The sequence below is a fragment of the Panthera tigris genome, chromosome E2 (genome assembly GCF_018350195.1).
Source record: "Panthera tigris isolate Pti1 chromosome E2, P.tigris_Pti1_mat1.1, whole genome shotgun sequence".
Taxonomy (NCBI): Eukaryota; Metazoa; Chordata; class Mammalia; order Carnivora; family Felidae; genus Panthera; species Panthera tigris.
This window is the reverse complement of record NC_056674.1, coordinates 28,525,346-28,544,751: the sequence shown is the minus strand read 5'-3', so window position 1 is coordinate 28,544,751 and position 19,406 is coordinate 28,525,346. Positions and strand designations below refer to the sequence as shown.

The window sequence follows — 19,406 nt, the reverse complement described above, 5'->3', positions numbered from 1 at the left end:
GATGGCTATACTAACATCAGACAAAAGAGACTTCAAATCAAAAAAGATTACAAGAGACAAAGAACATTTATATGTTAATGAAAGGTTCAATGCAACACGAAGATACAACAATTTTAAACATTTACATACTAATAACACATCAGCAAAATATATGAAGCAAAAACAGAGAGTTGAAGAGAAAAAAATAGTTCCACAAACACCAGTTGGAGACTTCAATCCCCCACTCTCAATAATGGATAGAACCAGACAGAAGTAAGCAGATGGAGGACTTAAACACAATAAAACAACTAGATACAACAACAAACACAAAACACTCTGCCCAGCACCCGTATACACGTTCTACTCAAGTTTACATGGAATGTTTTCAGGATAGAGCATATGTTATGCCACAAACTCTCAATAGATTTAAAAAAACAGATACCGTATGTAGTATCTTCTCTGACCGTAACAGGATGAAATTATCAAACAACAGAAGTAAAACTGGAAAACTCACCAACATGTGGGAATTACGTAATACACTTTAAACCACCAACGAATCAAAGAAGAAATCACAAGAAAATTGGAAAATTCTTAGAAGCAAATGAAAACAAAAACACAGCATTTTAGAATCTAGGGGAGGCAGTGAAAGCAGTATTAAGAGGGAAATTTATAGCTATAAATGCTTACATTGAAAAACAAAAGAGATCTCAAAGCAACAACATATCTTTACCATTTAAGGGACTAGAAAAAGGAGAACAAACTAAACCCAGAGCTAGCAGAAGGAAGAAAATAAGATTAGATCAGAGATTAACAAAATACAAAATAAACAACAGAGAAAAGCAATGAAATCAAAAGTTGGATTTTTGAAATGATCAACAAAATTGAGAAAACTTTAGCTAGATGGACTAAGAAAAAGAGAGTTGACTCACATTACTAAAATTAGAAACGAACGTAGGAACATCACTACTAATTCTACCAAAATAAAAAGGATTATAAGAGAGTACTATGAACAAAAAGGAAACCCAAAATATGGGAGAAAATACTTGAAAATCATATATCTGACAATGTATTAATATACAGAATATATAAAGAACTCCTAAAACAACAGCAAAAAAACCCCAAACAACCTAATTAAAAAATAGGCAAAGGACTTGAATAGACATATCTGCAAAGAAGATATACAAATGGCCAATAAACACATGGAAAGATACTCAACATCACTAATCATTAGGAAAATGCAAATCTAAATTACAATGAGATACCATTTCACACCCATTAAATGGTTTCTATCAGGAAAACAGAAAATAAATGTTAGCAAAGATATGGAGAAATTGGAAATCTTGTGCATTGTTGGTGGGAATGCAAAATCATTCAGCCACTGTGGAAAACCTTATGGTGGTTCCTCAAAAAATTAAGAGCAGAATTACCATATAACCTAGCAATTCCACGTCTGCATATATCCCCAAAAGAACTGAAGGCAGGGTCTCAAAGAGATATTTTTACACCCAGGTTCATAGCGGCGATATTCTCAATACTCAATAGCTAAAACACAGCAGCAACTCAAGCATCCATCAATAGATAAACACATAAACAAATGTGGTATACACATATAATGGAATATTATGTAGTCTTAAAAATGAAGGGAATTCTGGGGCCACTGGGTGGCTCAGTAGGTTAAACATCCAACTCTTCATTTCAGCTCAGGTCATGATTTCATGGCTCAAGAGACTGAGCCCCCCACGTTGGGCTCTGCTCTGACAGTGCAGAGCCTGCTTGGGATTTTCTCTCTCCCTCTCTCTCTGCCTCTCCCCTTCTCTCTCAAAATAAAGACACTTAAAAAAATCAGTTTAAAAAAAAATACAGGGAATTCTGACACATGTTACAACATGGATCAACCTTGGGGACATTATGCTAAGGGAAATAAGCCAGTCATAAAAAGGCAAACACTGCATGATTCCACTTACATGAGGTACTCAGAGGAGTTAAAAGCATAGAGGCAGAAATTAGAAGAGTGGTTGCCAGAGGCTGGGGGTGGGGTTTGGCGAGTTACTGTTTAATGGGTATAGAGTTTCAATTTTACAAGATGAAAACTGTTACAAAGATGAATGGTAGTGATGGCTCCATAAAAATGTGAATTTAGTTAATGCCACTGAACTGTATAGTTACAAATGGTTACGATGGTAAATGTTATGTGCATGTTACCACTATAAAAAAAATTTTTAATTTAAATACATGTAATTTTTAAACTTTTTTTAAATATTTTAAACATGTAATTTTTTTTTTTTATTTTAAAACATGCACAGATTAGCAAACTGGACCTAGCAATGTATGAATCATGATGAAATTAGATTTATATCAGAAATGTGAGGGCTAGGGGCGCCTGGGTGGCTCAGTCGGTTGAGCATCCGACTTCAGCTCAGGTCACGATCTTGCAGTCCGTGAGTTCGAGCCCCGCGTCAGGCTCTGGGCTGATGGCCCAGAGCCTGGAGCCTGTTTCCGATTCTGTGTCTCCCTCTCTCTCTGCCCCTCCCCCGTTCATGCTCTGTCTCTCTCTGTCTCAAAAATAAATAAATGTTAAAAAAAATTAAAAAAAAAAAAAAAAAAGAAAGAAATGTGAGGGCTGGGGCGTCTGGGTGGCTCAATCGGTTAAGTGGCCAACTGTTGAATTTTAGCTCAGGTCATGATCTCACGGTTCGTGAGTTCAAGCCCCGCATCGGGCCCTGTGCTCTCGGTGTGGAGCCTGCTTGGGATTCTCTCTCCTCCTCTCTCTCTCTCTGCCCCTCCCCTGCTCTCTCTCTCTCTGTCAAAAAATAAGAATTAAATTAAAAAAAAATGTGAGGGCTTATTTACTATTAGGAAATTGGATTAAAAGACAAGAAATACGGGGTTATGTAAATAGACAGAAAAGTTTGATAAACTTCAACATCCATTCATGATAAAACTCTTAGCAAACAGGGAGCAGTAGATAACTTCTCAACCCTGATAAATGACGGCCGCCACAATAATATCCTATGGCAAAGATCATACTTAATAGATCAAGAGCAAGATCAAGATGGCTGATACCACCTCCACTTCTATTCAACGTGCATTTAAAAGTTCATAGAGCCAAGACAATAAGAAACCATATTTTAAAAATAAAACATACAAGGATTAGAAAGAAGAGTTAAACTATTAGTATTTGCAGATGATAATGACTAGTTACTAAAAAAGTAATCTATGGATACACTGAGAATAAAAGATTTTAAGGGCCCCCAGGTGGTTAGGTTAGTTGAGTATCTGACTTCGGCTCAGATCGTGACCTCGCGGTCAGAGGGTTTGAGTCCCGCGTCAGGCTCTGTGCTGACAGCTCAGAGCCTGGAGCCTGCTTCAGATTCTGTGTCTTCCTCTCTCTCTGCCCCTCCCCTACTCATGCTCACTTTCTCTCTCTCTCAAAAATAAATAAATATTTAAAAAATAATTTAAAAAAAGATTTTAAAAAGACTGTCTGCAACAAAACTCAGCCCACAAAAGTCAACTGAGATAACACTTACCCACTAGGCTGGCTAGAATCAAAAACTCAGATAATAATAAATGTTGGCAAGGGTGTGAAGAAATCAGAACCTTTATACAATGCTGGTAGGAATGCAAAATGGTGCAGCCGCTTTGGAAAACAGTCTGACAGTTCCACAAATGCTTAAACCCACTTATCAAGTGACCCAGCAGTTCCACTCCTAGGTATGTACCCAGAAAAAGGAAAGCATACGTCCACACAAAAACTTGTACACAAATGTGATAGCAGCATTATGTACAGCAAAAGATGGAAGGAACTCAAGTGTCCTTCAACAAATGAATAAACGAAATGGGGTACATCCATACTACGGCATATTATCTGGGCATAAAAAGGAATAAAATAAGGATACATGCTACACCATGGATGAACCTTGAGAACATTCTGCTACACGAAGGAACCAGTCACAAAAGACCACATGTTAAGTGATTCTATTTATATGAAACGTGCAGAATGGACAAACATCCAGAGACAGAGAGTGGATTAGTGGTTGGTTAGGACTGAGGAGGAGGAAGAGATAGGACAGTAATAGCTAAAAGGTACAGGGTTTCTTTGTGAGGTGATGAAAATGTTCTACAACTGGCTATAGTGATGACTGCACGTATCTGTAAATATACTAAAATACACTGAATGGAACAGCTTAAATGAGGGAGATATATGGTATGTGAATTAGGTTTCAATACAACTGTTCTCTAAGAGTCGACTGTATTTCTATAGATCACAGAAAATTGTTAGAAAACATGTTTTACTTTATAATGTATCAGAATGCATGCAAGAAATGGAGAAATGTATAAAATTTTACTAAAAAGAGATTAAATAAATGAAAGGTAATGCGATGTTCACGTATTAGAAATTTCAGTATAATGAAAACGTCTCCTCAAATTACTCTACAGGTTGACTACAGTTCCAACCAAAATCCCAACGGAACTCTCCTGTAATGTCGGAGAAGCCGACTGTTAAATTTACAACGAAGAGGCAAAGGCCAACAATAGCCAAGAACAAACGGGGAAGTGTACTCTCCAGCTATAAAGCTTCTTGTAAAGCTATGATAATGAAGGCCTAGACGTCTTAGTGTAAGGAAAGAGTAGAGCCCAGGAAGAGGTCCATATATACCCGTGTCGAAGCTTGATTTATACGCAGCGAGCCTGGTAGATCAAATTGGGTATGTGTACCTCATCTCCTACACAAAATTAAATCTAGATGGATTGTAGACTTAAATGTGTCTATTACCCTTTTTGAAGACAATGTGGAACGGTGGGAAAATTCAGAAGAGCAATGAGGCAAGACTAGTGCTCCTATTAAAACATACTATAAAGAATCGTTAAAAACAGTGTGGTACTGAAGCATGAGCAGGCGGAAGAGAAAGTCCAGAAATATGCCAAAGTATATATGGGAACTGAGTATGGGAAAAGTGGCATCTCAAAGGAGCAGGAAAAAGGTGAACTTTTAATCAAAGATGTTGTGACAACTGGGCAGCTATCTGGGGAGGGGGACCCAAACTAGATCCATATATCACATTATATATCACATAAAATAAAAATGGATCAAAGATATATATACAATAAAACCACAAGAGCCATGTAAGAAAACATGGGGAAATGCCTATATAACCTTGGAGTAACTCATAATTCAACTACATAAAAATTTTAAAATTCTGCACGGCTAAAAACACCTAAAGCAAAGTCAAAAGACATGACACTAAGTGAGACAAGCCATTTACAAAGGACCAAATACTGGAAGATTCCACTTGTATGAAGTATCTAGAATAGGCAAATTCATAAAGACAGAAAGTAGAGAATAGAAGTTACCAGAGGCTGAGGGAAGGGAGGAAAGGGGAGTTATTTCATAATGCATATAGTTTCTGTTTGAGATGATGAAAAAAGTCTGGAAATAGATAGAGGTGATGGTTTCACATCACAGTAAATGTATGTAATGTCACTGAATTGCACACTGACAAATGGTTAAAATGGTAAATATTGTTACATTTATCTTACCATAATTTTCAAAAATGAGGACAACCAGATAAAAAAGGACGAGTTACAAATGAGAGTTGGCAAGTAGGAAACATTTACACCCCATATCATAAAACAGTTGGCTTTCCTAACACATTAAAAAGAAACTGGTAAGAAAAAAGGCCAATAATCCAATTTAAAAAAATAAACAAGGTATGAATATACAGGTCACAGAAAGAAATACACAAATTGCCCTTAATCATAGGAAAAGATGCTTAACCTCATTCAAAAGAGAAATGGAAATTAAAACTATACTGAAATAGATTTTTCACCTTGCAGACTGGGAGAAAAGTCAACAACATACTCTCATGGAAAGTCCATAAAAAAAAGTCACCCTCATATTCTGCTGGTAACTGTTATATACACTGCTGAAGGCAATGTAGTAATATCTAGAACAATACAAGTTCATGGATCTTTTCACCAAATGACCCCACTTCTCAGAATTTATCCTATAGATTTGCTAGCGCATGTGGGATACTATTACTTTGTGATAGTAAAAAGTTAGAAACAATCCAAATATACGTCGGTAGGAATCTGGTTAAATAAATGCAGTGGAAAAGTATAGCAACAGCTCCAAGATATAGATTTAAGAGAATAAGACAAGGTGCAGAATAGTATAAATAGTATGTTTTTTATTTAAAAAGGGAAGGGAGAATATGTGCTTATACTGTATAAAGAAGTTCTGGAAAGATATACAAGAAACTAATAAAAATAGTTAGCAGTGGGAGGCAAGGGATGGAATGAGGAGGTACCGGAAGTGGAGGAGATAAGAATGGAAATGAGATGTTTTACTGTGCTTTTTTTGTTATTTTGATTTGAGATATGCAAATATTTTTCTTATTAGAAGTTATTTTAGTAACTTCATAAGGGTTTCCAATTCAAGGGTATATGCATTAGTCAAAACTCAAATGACACAACATGTATTTTGTTACGTGTCTGTCTTAACTCAAAAGGAAGAAAAAAACCCTAAACTTCTCTCTGGTTAATTATATGTGTGCTGGTGTCTGCGACGTACTCTGAAATGCATACAGAAATAACATGGGTTAGTGAACAGATACAGGAATGGATACCTGAAAAAGCAAGCACAGTAAAAATGTTCCTTGGAGAGTCTAGGTAGGTGGTAGGTATAGGATCTACCCTAAAATTCAAGAAAAGCCGAGTTTGTCAGACTTTTACAAAGTAAAATCGAAACCAAGCCCTTATTTGAACCCCATACCTCCAATTAATGTACTCTTGCTATAAAGCTAAAAGCCAAAGTAGAAAGCATTCTGTAACTCAGCAAAACAAGCATTTATTACTTGCCAAGCCAACAAGGAACAGGAGAAGGGCAAACAGTGCAGGCTAGAAGGAATCCTAAGGATCATCTAGTAATAGCCCCTTCATTTTTACAAAAAAAAAAAAAAAAAAAAAAAGTTACTGAGGACCTGAAATGACCTGTGGGAAACTCCAAAGTGTTCTGCATCAACATGAGGAAGAAGGGAAAAAAAATACCGGAGCGGAAAAAATCATCTTGTTCGGTTATGATCCCTGCTTCAGTGAAATTCAGCTTTTATAGAATTAGAGACAAAACCCATTTCCATGGAAACAATATTCCCAAGTATCCATCTGAGGCTGAGAAGGATGCTTTTCTATGCAAGTCTTCACATCCAAAGTGTATACACAAAGGGTGAGGAGGGACTGAAAAGAGCAGAGCCTTTCAATCAGACAGGTCTGGATTTGAATTCTGGCTCTACCACCTACTTGATCCTAGCCAACCTCAGCACTAGCTAAGCCCCAGTTTTTATCGGCAAAACAGGCAATAATTAAGACCTTAAAATTGGGGGGACGCCTGGGTGACTCAGTCGGTGAAGCCTCCGACTTCGGCTCAAGGCATGATCTCACGGTTCGTGAGCTCGAGCCCCGTATAGGGCTCTGTGCTGACAGCTCAGAGCCTGGAGCCTGCTTCGGATTCTGTGTCTCCCTCTCTCTCTGTCTCTCTGTCTCTCTCTCTCTCTCTCTCTCTCAAAAATAAATAAATATTTTTTTAAGTTAAAAAAAAATGACCTTATAAACTTGTCAAGAATGTGAAGAAGTGTAAGTCATCTAATTCATGGATGCATACATTGGTGGCTACTGAATGTAGGCTTTCTGACATTTATTCATGGCTGCATAATGATCAATTAAAAGCACCACCTATGAATGCCTCTGTCAGTTTCATGATTAACATACTATCAGCCAACTAGCCTGTAACTGGAACTCTGCTAAGGTTGGGGGGGGGGGGGGAGATGCTGTCGATTTTTGCCATCAATGGGAATTTATCAGTTAGTTGACAGAGGCCATTAGGTGCTACTTGTTTACAGGAAATAAAAGGCGGCTTAATGTTTTTTTGTTTTGTTTTGTTTTGTTTTCCTAAGGTGTAAAGTTGGGTGATCTGACTCGAGAGTCATGAATCCTGATCAATTACAGCAGCTCAAAACTGGAAGAAATCTCAAAGGGCACGCAGGAAGAATCCTCTCCACAGTATATTATGTCACATGACGTGACCAACTTCTGCTTACAGGCTTCTAGTTTAAACCAGGCTCTTACTCAAACAGGTAGCAGGTGATTTATTTTCTAACTCTTCCAATGATCAGAAAGGGCTTTTTCCCCCACTTAGAATCAACAGGTAATGAAAAGTTAACGATAATGTATAAATGCCACCCCATGCTCATATGCTTTTGGAAATAAAAAGTCTGTAAGTATTATTCTCATTTGGAGATAAGACAGGATATTCTATTTGATAACAATTCCATAGGACAAGAAGTCAACTTCCAAAAATGCATCTTGAAGCTTATATTTACATAACAAAACACATCTTAGGAACCCTGCCTTATTAATACATAAAAACACAAAGAAAACATACCTGGGATGATATCATTGATATGCAAGAGAATTGTACTTTCAACACTTGCAAAACTACAAAGTTGCACCCCATCAAATCTTCCATCCCAGTTGCCAATAGGATTATCCTAGAAAGTAAGCAATACAGTTTTAAAACCTGTCTCAATAAAACATGAATACAAAAATCTGTATTTTCCAGAAAAGGATCTTCCACAAGATTTTACGCTGGCAAATTTTAACTATTTTTCCTAAAAGAAAAAAAGAACATATCAGAAACAACTGCCACGCTAATAAAGCTTTTGGTGTGTTTTTGCTTATTTGTTTTTTGGTTTTGTGTTGGTAAAAATGAGATCCAAGAATAATCAAGGTACAGTAAGCCCACAGACAAGCAAGGAATTGAAAGGATTCCTCCTACTTTACTGGACAACAAATGCTAGTCTACATAACACCCATCTGCATAGGAAGATTCATTAATAATACATTGTTTCACCCAGAAATCGGCCCCTAGTTAAGCCTACCTTGTTCTAATTACTTTTACATTCCCTGAGCACTTAAATATTCTATTTGAACCCCTGTGTGCATTTCTGTACACAGAAGATCTATTTGTTATTGTTCTTTTGACATCTTATGGATATGTAAGAGTTCCCTCCAAAATAGACTTCTATATTTAATTATTTTATATTCCAACATAGCACCAAGGAGTATAGTGCTGTTCATGGAGTCAGATTAAGAGACAAGCCAGTCAGACAACTGCCCTGAGCACCAATGTGTACAACATGCTGTCGTTGGAAATAGATGAGGAATACTGTGTTTGCCAGAACTTTCCTTTCCAGGAGCGCACTAGAGGGGTTTGGAATGCACACTCGCACAGGCCAACTAAAGGACAGACAGAGGTGGGGAAAAGCCAGTGGGGCAAAACTCCAGGTAGCCTGCCAAGAGGATCCTCAGACTGCCATCCATATTGGCAAAATATTATAAAGAGAAGGAGGGGGCGGGGGGAATCTTTTCAAGATAAAGAAAAACAAGATATCATGGAACATCTCTGGGTGGGGCTTTTTTTTTCCTGTTTCTTGGTCAGCCATCATAGAACAAATTGAAGGATTGAAACATTACTCCAGTTTATTCAAACTGGAAAAAGAGTAAATGTAACTCCATATCTAGACTCCTGTCCCACGTCAATGTTCCTCTACCAAAGATAAATTAGAAGATGTTTTTTACGTTACCCTTTTAAATATTCAAAGTGCTCAATTTGTACCTAAACTGGTCATGAAACTAATAGATACACCCACAAAGATAATCTATTCCAAAAGTTTCTTACCATGTCCACACCGACAAAATATCCTAAGCTTTCTTTCCCAGGCAAGACGTCGCAGAATATAACCGTGCCGGACTCTGTGGTTTCTCCGAGCTTCAAAGAAACTCTGGAGTTTATCTCCAAGGGTGGAAGTTCCATCTGCACGGTGTCCCCTGGACCTGCATAATCACTTTCCAATCCATTGTCATCATCTTCCAGGATTTCTAGCTTGTCCAACGCAACAAACACTCCACAGTCTTCATCACACTGGAAAAGCTGTTTCCCTTGATATATCCCGTCAGTAAAACCTTGGCCACGGCCTTCTTCCTAGTTTTCAAGTGAGGGGGGGGAAAAAAATGACTGATAGGTAGAGAAGAAAGGAAGTAAGATGACCCATAAGAAACAAAGATCCACTCCGGGGATTTCAGAGAAATCACTGGGAAAATTCTGAACGACAAAGATAAGAAATATAATTATTAGCAGTTGCTGGTGAATTTTGAGTGTCTAAAAAAAAGGAAAAAAGAAGCTGTATCTGATGCTGAAATATAATTAATTAATTAATTAATTAAAAGTCATAATTCCACTGTGAGAGAGCCGGGCTAGATTCTACATTTCAATACGAACAATAACTTTGTCATAAAAAGAAAAATTTACTTTAACACCATGATAACGTTAGCTCCATTTACTGAGTACTTACTATGTGCCAGCCACCACACTGACTCTTGAATCAATGTATCACAAAAAAACGCTTCAAGCTGTGTGCTGGTTTCATTATTTTACAGATGAGGAAGCAGCTTTAGGAGAAGTAGCTTGGGTTAAGTAACCTGGCAGCCCAACTCGTAAACAGTATAGCTGGGATTCAGATCTCTTACTTCGTTTACAATTGGCTGCTTTAGAAACTTTTTGATCATGAAATTCTATATGCAAGAATGTAAAAAATGTAACTGACATTTAAGCTCTTGAGAATATTAACTTTGGAAATGAATCACGGAGTTGTTGGTCCTCCCTTCAGGAGAAATAAGTTCCTGGGTCATTTTCACATATATTATCAGGGACAACTATAAGCCATTTTAAATTGCCGCACCTTATTTTTTGAAAATCTTATATCTAAGTTTCATGAACTTAATAGCACACCCTAAGAAAAACTGAAAGACCTACAGTTACTACGGTCACAAGGTAATTCATAATTTTGTGAGATGATTAATTCAATTATAATTGGCAGAGTTCACTTTTAACAGACAATGTTAAAATTTCTAATATTGGAAACCCTTCAACAATTACATGATCTATGTGTATTTCCTACTACATTAGGTAGTTTTTAAAAAGTTTTCAATGCATCATCTTTACGTTATCTCAATTTATCATTAAAAAGTAAATCCTAAGAATTGTGAATATTAAAAACTATGGGAGATTTCTGGAAAAACTTCTGTTGTATTTAATTTAAAGGGGTAAAAAAAAAAAAGCAAACATGTGTGCATACAAATATACACAGAAAGAAACACACACACGCACAAGCTCACTAAAAAGGTTTATCAAACTTACCAGTAGTTCTACTCCAAAGAATATTCCCGATACTGTCCTCTCTGCTAATAAGGGTCCTCTGAAGCGCACAACTCCAGGAAATTTTTCTTCCCCGGATCTCAGCTGTACTTTCACAGGGCAGCCCACATCTATCTGGAGGCCTTTACTCAGTCTGTTTCTGTTTTTAAACAGGCTGAACCTCTCTTCACAATTGGTAATTGCCAAAAGCAACTCTGTGAATTTTTCATTTATTTCTACAACATCCTTTTCATCAACAAAGAGAACTGCGTGTGGTTGCTCTAGGATTTTTAATCCAATCTGATTTTTCTTGCCTTTTGCAGACGGAATCCTCGAGTGCCCCATAGAACGATCTTGGATATACTGTCCTATACTCCCCTTTGGTACTTTAAGGAGCTTTTGCGTTTGTTTGTCTGTAACACTGCATTCTTGAAGAAGCAAATAAAAAATCCGCTCTTCCCAGTAGGGTGAAGTAACTTTTTCTTGGCTCCATAAGCCTGAACTCATGGTGACATTAACTCCGAAATATTAACTCAAAAAAAAGGGAACTACTAAGTTTGTAGGAAAACCACAAAAGATAAATTCACTGGCAGTCCCAAAGCACGTTTTTAGCAATTTGGTGTCCATGCTGTAACAAGACAGCAAAGCAAAATGCCTGGAGGACAAGCAAAAAGAAACTTTACACTTTATTCTACATGAGCTAATATCAAGGTTAAAGACTTAAGATCTCATTTGATTAGTAAAAGCACACACATAAATGAAATACTTCCAAAATTACCTAAAAAGGCTAAAAGACATGCATCACTTGTACCTACTGTAACGTTGCATCTTTAATTAAGGAGATCCAGTTGTAAAGTAGCTTCAAACACAATACAATAATGTTTGTTTCCATGGCAATGCAATGTATAAAATCAAATTCTAGTAAAAGATAACATTCTATACAGATTTAAACATATATATGCATTTTTAAGCTTTAAAAAGTAGCGTTTTTAATAGATCAGACCTAACCTAAATGAGTAAGTTGCTGCATTTCAGCAAAACAGACATCAGTCAAAGAGGCTATTGTTTCTGTACACGTGGTTTAAGTGAAAAGTTACCCATCATAATTATTATGCTGAACATCTTTTATCAAAAAAACATAAATCATATTCTGAAACTGTAACCACGATTCATTTATCTGTGCTCCCTATTTTGATAATGGATCATTTACTTGATCTCTGATTCAGTTTCATTCCTTTCATCATGTACATTTTGTCCTTAGACAGGCAAATGTTAACCATATTAATCGGAGCCATCATTTAATTTCTCATAATCTCAAATATCAGGTATTGTAAATCTGATGATAGTAAAGATGTTAAAAATCAATTTTGTAGCCATTAAAACTTGGACTACATAACAAAGAACATAACTGTAGTACAGTAACAAACACCACAATTTTAACTATGTTTTGCTAGAAAGAAAAACATAAAAAGACTATTTCCAGTTTCAAATCTTCACTGAAAATTTTTACAATACTAGTCTTGCACAATTAAAACAGCCTTCGCAACCCTACCTTAACTGGGGGTTAAACACTATGCGATTTCACTAAATCAAATTCAGAATTCATTATTTTAATTAATTATCTTACTGAAAAAAAATAGTCCTTATGTATTCTCTGGGACACAAGTGTGGCTATTTGGTTTCTAAACACAGTTACTTCTTCCCTCCTTCTTTGAGGTAGATTTATCCACCATTCTGAGTAACAGCAACAGTTGATTGGACTATCATATTTCTCTAGTTTCCTCTTGGAATTTAAAAATAAATACTCCAAAAAGTAAAGAACCAAATTTTCAGTTTAATAATTTAACTTAATGATTAAATAATCAGTCAAGTCTATACAAAGAATGCATCATTAGATAATGAAGTGCTCTCTAATGGTGAGGTTTTTTAAAAGTCTGTCCCACTACAACCCAGAACGAGAGATGTAAATTACCCAAGACCAGATAAAGAGTTTGGCATCCCTTTAAACCAATACTCTTGAAATACCTGTGCAACATTTAGTAAAAAGCAGGGGTAGAGCTGGCTTAAAGTGGTTCTCTCTCTGTCTCTCTCTTTTTTTTTTTTTTTTTTTCTTTTTTTTATAATGTGTTTGTCTTAATTCCACTTGAGGGCACTGTCTACTTCGGCAGGAATAGAATCAATTTATATTTGCCACTTACATAAGACACCTGTGGAAACCCCTATCTTGGCACCATTATGAGCAAAACCCCTCATGAAGGCTACTCAAACAGCAACCCAAATCCTTACTTTGGCTGCATTCCTTTAAGGTACCAAAATGAAGTATTTGTTGTTTCTGACTAAAATTCTTCTCAAAAATCAACAGGGAAATAGCCTTTTCTGAATCACTGAGTTATCAATATGAATATAAAGTTGTCACCTGACTCTCAATATACAAAGATGTTTGTTACTTTGTTGAAAGGCTTTGCGAGTTCTTGGGTCTGCTTTCTGTAGATTTACAGTCCTTGATTTTCCCTTGCAATCAGCCATTTTCTGTGGTTTCCCGCAATGTGTATTTGGCTCATTTTATGGCCTTGTTGCTTTCCAACTTACTGCTTCTAATCGGTTCTGAGAAGCCAGAGGGTGAAATACGTTTGTGTGTTTAAAAAAAAACAAACAACAGTAACTAAAAGAGGTATACATAAATTCTGAACAGCCTTTTAGGAGTAAAGCACAGAGGCTTTACTGCACTGACCCCGTTTGGGTTACTTCCTGGAAGGAGGAGAGACTCAAAGAGCAACTTCTAAAAAAGTGTGTTGTTTTGTTCTCCTTATAAATGTATTTAAATATTTATGGCCAAAATTGCTTTTGAAAGTATGGTAATTCTATTTAGAAAAGGAATGACTTCTTAAAATTCCTAAAAATTACACCCTCAAATATTAAAATTAAGAACGTCCTTGAATCTTAATATTGTATACCCACAATTCCTACCCTGTTGGCTCTCTAGATTACTACGTCATGTCATGATTTAAAATAAAACCCACCAGTGGGTCATGAAATATTACCAAGACAAAACTAAATTGCTATACGTAATGCATTAGGACACTATGTTTTAAATGAATTTGATTACAGAAGTGTTTTATGCAAGTCATTTAAGAGCCAGTCCACAGTAAAATTTAATATAACTACTTTGGTTTATAAAAAAGTGGAAGGCAATTTAACAACAGTTATTAAGAACTGTATTTTACAGTGAGCACACAAGGAGAGCTCTTCTCTAACCTGAGTTAGCACAAGTGGCAGTGAGCTTAAAGTCGATAAAAGCAGGGATCACGTTAGACAACTAGAACGGACAGAACAAAAGTTCATAAAATATTGAAAAAGCATTACCCAAAAATAAAAAGGCGGTGGCCTTTCCTCTTTCGGAAAGTACACATTAAGAAAGAATAGGTTTGCAACTACATTAAACACAGATTCTCTTCATTGCAACTGACAGAGAAAGGTGAATGGGGAACTTGATGACTCTACAACGATACAAGATAATAAATTTCATGATTGTTAATATCTCCATACACTGGCACTGCAGCAGATATAGGTTAATCAAGAGACTTTCCTCCACCGTAGAAATGAATATTATGACAACATTCTTCTTTCCCTGGGACATGCACAATAGTTAAATTAAGTCTTAAGCACCCAAGCCGTAAAAACTAAAGACTGCAACGGGAAAGACATAAAAGACACCGTCGATGAGTTATCAATCAAGGTTTGCTGGTGTGTTGAGTATTTCTGTGCACTCAGCACAGTGTTAGATACTGGGAAATATGGCAGATTTAAGATATGATAACTGCCCTACTTTGTGTTCTCTTACTACCTTTCAGGTCTAATTGGTTTAAAATTGCCTCTAATCGTATACTTCACTGTGAGTGTAAATATATCACAAATGATTCATCTAAATGCCATCGTACTTATTTCAGGCTGGGAAATGGAGTGATTATGAATATCCTGATAATTACTCTAAGTGCTGAATGAAGATTACCAAAGAGGCGGAATGCAATGATGTATTTAACTCTAAACCGTATCGAACAGAAGAAGGCCCTTCCTTTAACAACATTCCAGATGAGGGAATGGTTCAGGGTCACAAAGATTTGAAAATGTGTCTGGTTACCTGAGCTTGTTGAGGGTCTGGATTCTGAATCAATGAGAGTCTAATGGCACTAAAATAAAGTCACTAAATCAAGATGAGGGTTGAAAGATACAAATAACTACCAGCTTCCTATCAATGCAATGAAACGCTGGTCAAGAAATACATTTTATAGGAAAATATTAAAGGTCACAATTACCACGTTCTAAAAGACAACATGTGGTACAAATGAACATAATCAGCTGCATACAACTGACAACGGTTGTCTAGAAAACACAATGTCTTTTTGATTCGCAAGCTATCAGGTTATACCGTTCAAAGAACCTCACTGAAGAAAACAGAGACAGATCTAATTCAAGAACGTTTCACATCTTCTCAAATGTCCTGACTTGTTCCAGAAACCAAAGGAGACTGTGTAAATCAGAAAAAAACTTGACAATACTAAAATACTGCCCCTAATTATGAATGGCAGGGACAGGAAGGTCAGCATGAATACCAAAGTAAGAAGACACACAGGACTTCTTCCAAAAGCTTCTAGATAGCTAGAATAATCACCATTTTAAGAAAGGATATCTCTCACTAAAAGAACAAGTTTGTAAGCGTTATACTACTAAACGGCTGGAAAACAGAGATTCCATGAGCAGAAAAGAGAGTCAGTTTTATTCTTCTTCACATACTAACTTGTGACCCAAGCACACAAGGATTCAGTCTGTAAAGCAGGCAGGACTTACAAAGTTAAAAAATGGCCTGGCTCCTGCACCTGTATTTATATGAACAAGGAACCCTGCGGTCGCACTAGAGTTAAACCTGGCCACGACACTTCCCAACTGTGAATTCCCCAAGTCCTGTATCTTCGGATTTCTAGCTCCCGAGCCAGTGCCTGGCACGTCATGGGCATTCCGTAGATGTGAAATGAACAGACGATTTGGTTAACTCAGGTGCAAAAGCGAAAGCCAAAATTCCATTTCCTCATCTTCACTGGTTAAGTGATTAAAAGCCTCTTCCAGGTTAAAAGGGAAACAAACAAAAAGTACACTTTACCACATCTCAGAATGAATGAAGTCATGGTCAGTGTTAACCCCCCTACATTGCTACACGAGAGAAACAAACAAGAAATCTTTCACAATTGCAAAAACAAGTTCTGAGGTTCATCTGAAATTGGTTTCCTAGATCGTCACACCATGTCTGATGCCTGTAAGTGCTGTGTAACCAATCAAAGTACCTTGACAAATTTAAGACCAGAGTGTGGAAATCAGGAACAAAATATTAATCGTTTCATGAAGAGGGTAATGACCCCTTTGTCTCTTCTTGGGTTAGAGTTAAAGACTTCCATAAATCAGGCAAAATTACAGTTTAGGCATGCCAGACCACAAGAAATCACTGCTGCTGCGGGCTCGTTGTGTGTAACAGTGCCTTGGTCTTATCGGCTCTTCGCAAAAGTTACCATCCAGAGGAAGGCTTCTTCAGGGCAATACTGTAACATTTTGCAGCAGAACATTAGAGAATGTTCTGGGTGATATCAACATTCGCAGTACATGAACTTCCACAAGAACCCCCAGCAAATCATTTTCTCCTAATACTGTTCTAGTTCAAATCCACCCACTACCCAGTGGGGAATTGGCAGGCTAAATCCTCAGGGCCATTCAGTCTACTTGGGGCGTGAGGGGGTGTGCAGAAAACCAGCACTTGAATGAACAACCTCCCTCAAGGCCTGGATTTTTCTCCAGCGAGCCAATGACTGCAAAAGGAACAATCTTATTAAGATCTCTATTAGCCCCAGTTCAAAAGCAAGGTAAGGAATGATCCTCAGCCCAGCTGAGGCTACAACTCAGGGAGACTGGGGAGAGGATGGGGGCAGGGATGTTGGGGGCTGAGAGACACTGCAAGGCTGGGTGGCTGGAAGATGACAACCACCCTAAAACATGCAAATGCCACAGGGTGGAATAGAAAAGATGCCAAGTACATGAATAACCGGGCAGCTGACCCAGCTGAGAACCAAATCCAGGAACACGATCTTCTGTCAAGACTTCCCGATTTCCCCCACAGATCATTAATACGATCGTAAAGAAAAACAAAAAGAAGGAAAAGAATACCTTGTCTCGACAGAGCGCACCTTTCAACTAATGAACTCCAGGTTGTACAAAACCATCCTCACCCTGGAAAGGGGGAAACTGAAAGAAAAAGCAGAACACGCCATTAACGAGGCCAGAACCCCGACTGCTGCTCTTCCTGGACAGGGGCCACCAACACCCCCAAACCGACGGAACGATACGCCCCCCTCGACTCCGAGAGGAGATAATACAGCCCAGGGCTCCCGAAGCCAACAGCGACCGTCGGGAGCCGGCCAGCGGCCCGTGCCTCGGTTTCCCCGTCTGTAAATGGGGGAGACCGCAGGCGGAGACGGTTTCCTGCGCGGCTCTCACCCCAAGTCCTCGCTCCCCCGGAGGTCCCGGCGGCGGCGACCAGGCTCCCACGGCTCGGGAGCCCTCTCAGGAAGCCGGGGGGAAGGGTGGGGGAAGCCCCGGGGGTGAGGAAGCCCGGGCTGACGTCAGCGGGCTCAACACCCCGCGGGCCTGGCCGGCTCCGGGCCAGGGCAACTAACGGGCCGGCGCCTAGGGCCCGACGACCGCGGCGGCGGCTGGAGGCGTCCGGAGGCCGGGCAGGGACGCCCGAGGGGACCCAGGCGCCAGCCGCTCGCCGGCTCAACCGCCCGTTCTCTCACTCACCTCGGGCGGCGGGGCGTCGCCCCTTCCCCAGCTCGGCTAGCCCGCGTCCCGGTTCGGCCCCGGCGCCCCACACCCACCGCCTTAATATTTACCTCCGACGCGCGGCCCCGGCGCAGCCGAACCTGCTACCTGGGCCCGCCCCCACCTGCCCCGCCTCCGAGCCGCCCAGGGGGGTGAGAGCGAGCGGGGGCGAGGGGGCAACCGCCGCGCTAACCAATCACAGCCCGAGATGCGTTTCTGTGCACGCGCTGATTGGGCGGCCCAGTGACAGACCTTCCTCCAATGGCTGCCGGCCCGGAGTCGGCTGAAGGGACTTTCCGCTCCGTCAAGCTCGGTCGAGCCAAAGGGAAAGCGGAGGGGAGGGGCAGAGGAGCAGGGGAGGGGGGACGGAGAGCTCTGGCTGATTGGGCAAAAGACTGGGTGCCGCGTTACCATTGGCTGACACCCGAGCCGGGGCGGGGCTCTTGTGCTGCGCCCTGCTCCACCTCCCAGGCCGGGGTCTTGGCTCGGGGCTTAGCTGTCAAAACTCCTGCAGGGAGTTTGGGGCCAGGGTGGAGAGCAGTCCAGACGCGAGGTGGGACTAGGATTTCAGGATCCCATGAAAAAGCAAAGCTTTAGAATCAGACCTAAGTTTGAATCCTTTGCTCTTTGAATTAGTAGCCGCGCGACTTGAGGATCTCACCACCATGCTAAGCCTCGATATCCTAATCTGTAAAATGGAGATCATCGTTATGACCTGTCCTACAGAAGCACCGTAGGTGAAGTTCCTGACACATAGCAGGAGCTCAGTCATGTTAAATTTCTTCTCCCTCAGATTGGGCCCGGGACCTCTGCCGTTTCTGAACCTCTGTTGCCACCTATCCCAGTTTGGAGGGACGTCTCCCTAGAGTGGCGAAGAAGGGATTTCCACACGCCGCCTCACTCAGCTCTGCACCCCTGGCCACCAGCCAGGACTTGGGGTGTAGTTAAGGATCTTTCAATTAGAAGGGAGGTTTCTGATTCCCCAAAGTGCTCAAAATATTTAAGGAAGTGCTTTTTATAATCAGTCCCAGAGCCTTGCAGCATACCATGCCTTGCTGCACTGGATACTCCTGTTAATTAATTCCTTCTCCTTTGACATTTTAAGTACCAATTATAGGAGAAGGTGATTAATACTAAGGAAAGGAGGGGGGGGCTGTGTTTAATCATGAGAGGGAAAATTTCCCCAGTGGAAAGTGACACTTCTGAAGATCTGGGGAGTTTAAACCAGTAACTACATAAAAGAAGTCACATGAGTGGTTACTAACAGTACTGGGAAACAGGCCACCCATCTCCCTTGCCATAAGCACCCAGGACG

At 39.5% G+C, this 19,406-nt stretch overlaps 1 protein-coding gene across 5 annotated transcripts in view; it reads right to left on the bottom strand.

Annotated features, from left to right (window-relative positions):
- Nucleotides 1-18,217, bottom strand: part of CYLD (CYLD lysine 63 deubiquitinase) — a 65,219-nt gene extending 47,002 nt beyond the window's left edge. Inside the window, exons 1-5 of one of the 5 annotated variants that reach the window (XM_042970505.1) lie at nt 18,163-18,217; nt 17,438-17,515; nt 11,234-11,885; nt 9,716-10,018; nt 8,420-8,525 (exon numbers count right to left, since the gene is read on the bottom strand). In XM_042970505.1, coding sequence (XP_042826439.1) covers nt 8,420-8,525; nt 9,716-10,018; nt 11,234-11,737 — 913 coding nt within the window. In that variant the 5' untranslated portion in view covers nt 11,738-11,885; nt 17,438-17,515; nt 18,163-18,217. The other 4 variants (XM_042970507.1, XM_007096681.3, XM_042970506.1 and 1 more) reach the window with 4 other exon arrangements.
- Nucleotides 18,218-19,406: the final 1,189 nt, after the last annotated feature.